Source organism: Armigeres subalbatus, chromosome 2, assembly GCF_024139115.2.
Source record: "Armigeres subalbatus isolate Guangzhou_Male chromosome 2, GZ_Asu_2, whole genome shotgun sequence".
Lineage (NCBI taxonomy): Eukaryota > Metazoa > Arthropoda > Insecta > Diptera > Culicidae > Armigeres > Armigeres subalbatus.
Window position 1 is genome coordinate 157,157,819 of NC_085140.1, and position 8,671 is coordinate 157,166,489.

The window sequence follows — 8,671 nt, forward strand, 5'->3', positions numbered from 1 at the left end:
CTTTTTGCGCACACACACACATACACACACACATACACACACATACACACACACAGACATCACTCCAATTCGTCGAGCTGAGTCGATCGGTATATAACACTATGGGTCTCCGGGTCTCCTATAAAAAGTTCGTTTTTGGAGCGAACATATAGCCTTTACGTATACTTTGTATACGAGAAAGGCAAAAAGTCAATAATACCAGTCGGAAAGTGCACATTTGCTATTCGACGCATTAGTGTCCTAGAGGATGGGAATGGATAATCTCTTTTTATAAGTTTGTCGTAACCCCCTTGACATGCGAATCAAATTTGAAGTGAATCCATAATCGTTGCTTCAGACCATCGCTTTACTTTGCGCAATTTACCAGATAAAAGCTGCAACTGGTCGTCGTTGAAAATGTTCTTACTGGCATCTTCATATAAACCGGAATCAAATTTCTTCCTCCGCTCTACCAAATATCCGTAACGACTCTCCCAGCGACAAAGTAATCTATAAATGCAACAAAACAATATGTTTAAAACTTGTTTATTGGTAATTGACGAAACAGAATTGTATTGAACACTAGCTGTATGGACCCAACTTGACTATAGCTGCTATAGCCAGATTTACAACGCAGTTAGTTATAGAATTGGAAAATGATAAAACCACGTGGTCATTGTGTTTTGTTTTCAATTATTTATCATTTCAATTAGGCCGATACAAATATTTAAAAACAATTATGTCTCCTCCCCTCGGTTTTTTATGCACTAAAAAATATTTTGAGTGGTAACAGAAACAATTTGAGCAATTTTGAGGATTTTCAAAACATTCTTTAACTTGATGAATCCGAGGAGTTTTATTGATTTTTCCATTTTAATATTAATTTTTAATTGTCGTTTATTGGAATGTTCCATGTACCATTCGAATTTCTACATTAATTAAAATAATATTTAATACATGACAGTTTTGTCTAATTCATAAATACTTACGCTGTAGATCCTGCTGCTAGAGGTAAGTTTGAAACACAAAATGTCTTCCATGTTCGCATTTCCCACGCAATCTTTTATCCACTCCCGACGGACAGATGGATCCTTTGGAAACCGATGGAAGTGAAGATCCGGATGAGAAACGTCACTGTGTCCGCAATTAATTACTTTACATTTTATTTGTTTGGAGAAGCAAAAGTTTCCTTTTGCTACTTTTCACTTTGAAAACAAAACTGATGTTAACAGTTCAATAATCGCCTGTACCTAGCGACACGGCCAAACCAAAAACATAATGCCCTCTTGCATCGTAACTGTTACCGTTAGTATTCCTATTTTTTTCTCTGGACATTTGAGTAATATCATTGCCAAAGTGCTATTTACCGTTAAATTCTTAAAAATCAGGGAAAAAAACTACACGTTGAAATTTCTTGAAACAAGTTTTTAGCGTCAATACCGAAGCTCCATCACAACTAGGGGCTGTCCATATACCACGTGGACAGTTTAGAGGGAGGGGGATTATGATGAAAGTCCACGATTCATACAAACTTTTGAAAATTTATGTGAGCAATTATCCACGCTGGAGTATCTAAAATTTATTTGAGCAATTATCCACGCTGGGGTATCTAAAACTGATCAAAATCTGTCCATATGGTATATGGACAGTCCCCTAGAGATTCAAACATCCATCTACAGCATGAAATCGAATAAAGCCCAAGAGATCTATCGCATATCAGCCGAGATACTCAAAAATTACACCATGACATCCGCTCAACTACTGCATCGTTTATTTCGTAATATCTGGAACAACATAAGTTTTCCGGTCTACTGGATGCAAGGTATCTTAGTGAATGTGCCCAAAAAGGGTGACCAGACTGTATCCGATAACTGGTGAGGCATTATGTTGCGGTGTACCGTTTGTAGGGTCGAAGCTAGATGAGCGGAAAATAATCACAGTAGCCTGAATATGCGGAAGGTAGATAGGAGAGCAGATATACTCGGGCAAGGACCGGGAACAGTCGTAAAAATAAAGAGCTGTCTATTCGTGTGAAGTATAAGAGTTTTGTGTAATCAATTGTACTCAAGTGACACCGTCTTGAAGTTCCCAAACGTTACAATTGGCGACGAGGATTAAAGGTAGGATTAAATAATTATAATGGCTGAATGTTATATTCCACATTCTGCTAAGAAAAGAAACCGTTGGTAGTATCGGATGAAGTGCATGTGAAGTTAATTGATTTATGTGAAAATTGTCTTAAATTAGTAAAATTTCTTGAAAAAAAAATCGTCAGGTGAAAAAAAAAAAATATCAAAATGAGTCGGTTGTCATGGTGCGTCTTAAGAATCTGTTTCCTTTTCTATGTGAAAAAAAAACGGGAGTGAAAAAAAAAAAAACAAACAAACAAGCAACTCTATGGTAACGGTATCACTATAGCCATAGCCACCGATATCAACATCAACCAACTAGGAGTTGCTGTGTGAGGAGCCGCCGAAAAAAAAAAGGGAAAAAGTAAGGATATCTGGTTGAAGGTAAGCAAATTGCATTTTTTGCCAAATCTTTTGCGTTCATTCGTAGTCTTCTATGTGCATGTACTTACGGTTTAAACAAATACCAATAATGGAAACGTAAATTATATTTCTGTACATAGCAATTGATACCTGTAATCACGACACTTGTTAAATAATATTTATAAATGTTCCGCAGAGTAAACAAATCCGAGACGTATTTGACGTCGATAATTTACGCCTACCTACGGTGAGTTTACACATGTAAGTGTATTGGTGCAAACGTTGATATCAAAGAACCTTGCAAAGGTAGGCATATTTGTCATTAGCTGTCGCCTTTAGATTCGGTTATGAAGCGCAAACAATGAATGAAGCACTGCACCGTTATTTGCTGGCTAAACCTTGTGAATGAAATTAACAGTAAACATCGTATCAATATGCAATGTGGTATTTCAACAAATGTGTTGACCAAAATTGATTCACAAACTGAATTGGTGCTCGTATTTTATTTACCTATTCGATCTTCAGTAAGATAAGATTTAATAAAAGCGTGTCTCTTTTATATGAAAAGTATTCTTAGGGAATGTTAAAATCAAACAATTATGTTATATGAAGTGATCAATATTTATAGACCGCATGAATGACACATATTCTACTGTATATTCTGTATCATATTTCTAAATAATGAACTTTTTTTAACTTAGTAACGGAACATTGATTCATAAGAGTCGTGAATAAATAATAATAATAATAATAAAAAAAAAGCAACGTGCATAGTTTCAAAAGCGCTCAAGAACAGATTTTATCCAGTCATTTTCGTTGGATGATTTGAACCAGTGGCGTTCATAGAATTTTGGAAACCAGCAGCGTTTATGGATTTCTATGAACCAGTAGCGTTCAGGATTGTCATGAACCAGTGGCGTTCGTGGAATGTTATGAACCAGTAGCGTTCGTGGATTTCTATGAACCAGCAGCGTTCAGTAGCGTTTATGGTATGTTATGAACCAGTGGCGTTCATGGATTGATATGAAGAGGTAATGTCAATGAATTGTTATGAACCAGTAGCGTTCGTGGATTTCTATGAACCAGTAGCGTTCAGGATTGTCATGAACCAGTAGCGTTCGTGGAATGTTATGAACCAGTAGCGTTCATGGATTATTACGAATCAGATGCGCTCTCGCGGATTGTGGTGAACCAGCAGCGTTTATTCAGTAAACCAATAGCATTCATGGATGAGTATGTACCATCACATTCATGGGATGAAATAAATAAATAAATTGAAAAAGGGTGGCTATAAAGTTAATAATAATAATTATAATAATAAAATCAACTACACGGACTGGTTTCTTGGTTTTTCCTCTTTCATCTTAAATATAATACAGAATAACGTTTTTTTTTCAATTTTCAAAGAAGCCTTCATTCGATACTACTGGTTTTAAATTGAGCTAAAATATATATATATTTGTATAAATTATATATATATATGTAAATATTGCAGATGGAAGAAACACGTCAGATTCCACCGTTTCACTGTGAAACCATCGAGAAAAGCAAGATTTCTCGAGAATGGGAATCGTGGAAATGGTCGTTGCAATGTTATTTTGATGCATATAGCATTGTTGATCAAAAGATGAAGCGTGCAAAGTTACTCCATTTGGGTGGAGTGGAACTCCAAAGAATATTCCGTAGTCTACCTGACCACGATAAAACACCCTTGGTGACATTGCAACCAAAAGTTTACGATTTGGCTATCGAGCTTCTTGATTCATATTTTCAAGCGGGTCGGCAAGATGTGATCGAAAGACGAAAGCTAAGAAAACTAAAACAGGAACACAATGAGAAATTTTCTCATTTTGTCATTCGTCTCCGCCAGCAAGTACTGAATTGCGGCTTCGAAAAATATTCGGTTGAGGTAGGAGAAATTTTGAAAGAAATTTATTTGATTGATGTTGTAGTGGAAAACTGTCGGTCAGATGAGCTCCGTAAAGCAATACTTAAAAAGGATCAAACGCTCAGAGAAATAGAAGAAATTGCTGCAACAATTGAAAACACTGATCAACAGTTGAAAGATTTAAAAGAAAGTGATTTCTCAAGTAATACTCAAGTTTATGGAATCGGTAGCGCACGCAGAATTACACATAAGACTAAGAAATTTCCCATAAGTAATGGTAAGAATAAGCATGCATAAAAAAAAAAAAAATGAAAATTTTGTTATAATTTTAATGTTGTTTTAATAACTTATTTTTTGTAGGAAGAGATCGATCACAGCGATTTGGGAATACATTAAAACGGACGCGAGGATCATTTGGTCAAAAGAACGAAAAGTTAGCTTGCTACTCGTGCGGTCAAGAAGGGCATTTTTCTAAATCACCAGAATGCCCAGCAAAGGGACGCACGTGTCGGCGGTGTCGCGGTTTGGACCATTTTGAAGCAATGTGTAGAAAACGTGATCATAATTCTGTAGCCGGAGAAAAAACAAAAGAACGAAGGGTTTACGAAGTGGAACATATACCTGTTAGCAAGAAACTGTGTGATGAAGAGCAAGAAAGTAACTCGGAAGGTTCAACAAAGGTGTACTACGCTTTCTATGGTGGCAACGAAAGTAATATTTTGGATTGCACAGTTGGTGGTGTACCAATGGAAGTGTTGATTGATTCGGGCGCCGACGCAAACCTAATTCGAATAGAGACGTGGGAAATGTTGAAGAATGAGAAGGTTCAGGTCATGAAGTCGACAAAAGGATGTTCAAGAGTACTGAAGGGTTATGGTAGTGACAAACCGCTTTCCGTTGTCGGAACGTTTGAGGCCGAGGTCTCCATTGGAGGAAAAGTCGTAGTTGCAGAATTTTTCGTCGTGAGAGATGGCCAAAAGGATATTTTGGGAGACCTGACTGCTAAAACGCTAGGAGTGCTGAAAGTAGGAATCGACATCAATAACGTGGCCACCGAACTCAAACCCTTCAGTAAAATAAAAGATACCAAAGCACAAATCCGAATTATCCCAGGTGCGAGGCCGGTTTTCCAACCGTTGCGTAGAATACCAATACCTATGGAAGAAGCTGTGAATAACAAGTTAGAGCAATTACTCAAACGGGACATTATTGAAGTAAAACAAGGACCAGCAACATGGGTGTCACCTCTAGTAATTGTTGGAAAAGCATCTGGCGAGCCAAGAATTTGTCTTGATTTACGACGTGTTAATGAGGCTGTAGTTCGAGAACATTTCCCAATGCCAGTTGTTGACCAGTACTTGGCAAGGCTGGGAAAGGGAAAGATGTGGAGTAAGCTCGATATCAGAGAAGCGTTTCACCAAGTAGAACTAGAAGAAGATTCGAGAGACATTACTACGTTCATAACAAATCGCGGGTTGTTCAGATTCAAGAGGCTTCCTTTCGGATTGGTAACAGCCCCAGAAATTTTCCAGCGCATTATGGAGGAAATGCTTTCAGGTTGCGAGGGAACTTATTGGTACCTTGATGATGTCATAATTGAAGGAGAAACAAAAGAGATACACGACAGAAACTTGAATAAGGTAGATTTATATTGAAAAAAAAAGAAGAAAAAAAAATCATAAATACTTACATTGAATAAATAAAATTAAAATTATATAATTGAATTTTAGGTGCTTCAAAGACTCAAAGAAAAAGGTGTAGAATTAAATTGGGCTAAATGTGAGCTTGGGGTTACACGACTAGAGTTTCTAGGGCATCGCATATCTAACGAAGGTATAAGCCCATCTGCATCGAAGGTGAAGGCCGTGCTGTCTTTTCGTTTCCCTTCTTCTGAATCCGAGGTACGTAGTTTTCTTGGTTTGGCGAATTATATGAACAAGTTCATACCGGACCTAGCTTCTGTGGCTGAGCCTCTGCGAGAGCTTACAAAAAAGGGTGTTAAGTTCGAATGGAACAGCAAGCATAACGAAGCATTTGAAATAATCAAGAACAAACTAGCATCCACAGCTAAGCTTGGATTTTTCTCTGTGAATGACAAAACAATCGTAATGGCTGATGCCAGTCCAACTGGACTTGGAGCAGTGTTACTTCAAGAAAACACGGAAGGAGTATCACGTGTAATATGCTTTGCCTCAAAATCTCTGACCGAAACTGAACGACGGTACTGCCAAACAGAAAGAGAGGCATTGGCATTAGTCTGGAGTGTCGAGCGATTCAGTATGTATTTATATGGCAGGCATTTCAACTTAATAACGGATTGTAAAGCTCTACAATATTTATTTACTCCACGATCAAGACCATGCGCTCGAATTGAGCGATGGGTATTACGTTTACAATCTTTCGACTATCAAGTAATACATATTCCAGGACCTCAAAACATTGCAGATTGCCTTTCCCGTCTATCAACTGTACCATCATATGCCTTTGATCCTGCGGAGGAGTTAATAATTAGAGAAATTGCTGAATTGGCAAGCTCATCAGTAGCGTTGAAGTGGATTGAAATCAAAAACGAAAGTGAGAAAGATGAAGAGATATCAGAAGTTATAGAAATGCTTGAAAGTGGAGAAGATCAGAATATGCCTTTGGTTTTCAAAGTGATTGCGAATGAGTTGTCCATCATTGATACGGTTCTGTTAAGAATAGATAGGATTGTCATACCCCGTAGCTTACGTCAGCGTGTTTTACAAATCGGTCATGAAGGTCATCCTGGAGTAAGAATGATGAAAAGCCATTTGAGGACAAATGTGTGGTGGCCGAAGATGGATTACGACATAGAAAAGTTTGTAAAAAAATTGTAGAGGATGTACGCTAGTATCGGCTTAGAATCCGCCAGAACCAATGATAAGAAGAGAACTCCCGGCACAGCCATGGACAGACGTTGCAGTTGACTTCCTGGGCCCACTACCTGAAGGTCAATACTTGCTGGTGGTTATTGATTATTATAGCCGTTTTATGGAAGTGTGTGAAATGACGGAAATAACTGCTTCGGAGACTATACAGGAATTGGCAACAATTTTCGGTAGGTATGGCCTACCAGTGACACTAAGGGCAGATAACGGCCCACAATTTAGTGAAAAATGTGACGAATTCCGTGAATTCTGTGAGGATAGCGGAATAACGCTCATCAATACGATACCATATTGGCCTTCCATGAATGGAGAAGTAGAAAGGCAGAATAGATCGCTTCTCAAGAGATTAAGGATTGCGCAAGAGCTTGGAAAAGATTGGAGGGTGGAGCTACGGAAGTATATTCTAACATACCATTCATCAAGTCATAGTACTACCGGAAAGTCCCCTGCAGAGCTTATGTTTGGAAGAAAGATAAGGAGCAAGTTACCAATAGTACCACCATTGGCAATAGAAGATGGAGAAATACGTGATCGAGATAAGGTTTCCAAAGTAAAAGGTAAAATTTATGCGGATAACCGAAGAAAAGCTAAGGAGAGCGGCATCGAAGTAGGAGATCGAGTTTTGGCTAAAAGAATGAAGAAAAACAACAAACTGGAAACTGATTTCTCACCAGAGGAATATGAAGTTGTTCGCAGAGTAGGCGGGGACACTACGGTTCGTTCGTGTGAATCTGGAAAAGAGTATCGACGAGTTGTAACCCATCTGAAGAAGATTGACTCACCTTGCTCGTCGGATTCGTTAACGGAAATGGATAGTGGAAGTTGTAGAGAAAAACGTGTAAGAACTCAGCCCATTAGACATAAGGATTATATACCACACTAATATAATAAAAGCAAGGAGGGATTGTAGGGTCGAAGCTAGATGAGCGGAAAATAATCACAGTAGCCTGAATATGCGGAAGGTAGATAGGAGAGCAGATATACTCGGGCAAGGACCGGGAACAGTCGTAAAAATAAAGAGCTGTCTATTCGTGTGAAGTATAAGAGTTTTGTGTAATCAATTGTACTCAAGTGACACCGTCTTGAAGTTCCCAAACGTTACACCGTTCTCAAAGTTCTATGCAAAGTTATCCTAGCCCTGATTCAGGAGAAGATCGATGCGACTCTCCGGCGTAGCAGGTCGGAGTCAGTGCCGGAAGATCCTGTGTGGACCATATTGTCACGCTCCGTATCATATTGGAGCAGGTCAACGAACTCCAAGAGTCCCTTTAATTGGTATTCATTGACTACGAAAAAGCTTTCAACCGTCTCAATCACGAAAATATCCCAAGTAACATTTTAAGTTTTATTCTTCTCTTGAAATGGTTTTCAAGATCAAATTATAAGAACTCACAATAAAACCC

General features: G+C 38.3%; 1 protein-coding gene across 1 annotated transcript; it reads left to right on the forward strand.

Annotated features, from left to right (window-relative positions):
* The first annotated feature begins 3,993 nt into the window (after positions 1 to 3,993).
* On the forward strand, positions 3,994 to 6,874 carry LOC134215358 (uncharacterized protein K02A2.6-like). Its single transcript, XM_062694570.1, has 2 exons — positions 3,994 to 4,636; positions 4,720 to 6,874. The coding sequence occupies exons 1-2, from the start codon at positions 4,099 to 4,101 to the stop codon at positions 6,012 to 6,014; spliced, it is 1,833 nt and encodes a 610-aa protein (XP_062550554.1). The 5' UTR covers positions 3,994 to 4,098; the 3' UTR covers positions 6,015 to 6,874.
* The last annotated feature ends 1,797 nt before the right edge of the window (positions 6,875 to 8,671 follow it).

Bases quoted from the DNA above. Each gene is read 5' to 3' on its own strand.
- LOC134215358 (XM_062694570.1), top strand. From the start codon at position 4,099: ATGAAGCGTGCAAAGTTACTCCATTTGGGTGGAGTGGAACTCCAAAGA. The intron at 4,637-4,719 runs GTAAGAATAAGC...TATTTTTTGTAG, and splicing joins GAAATTTCCCATAAGTAATG to GAAGAGATCGATCACAGCGA.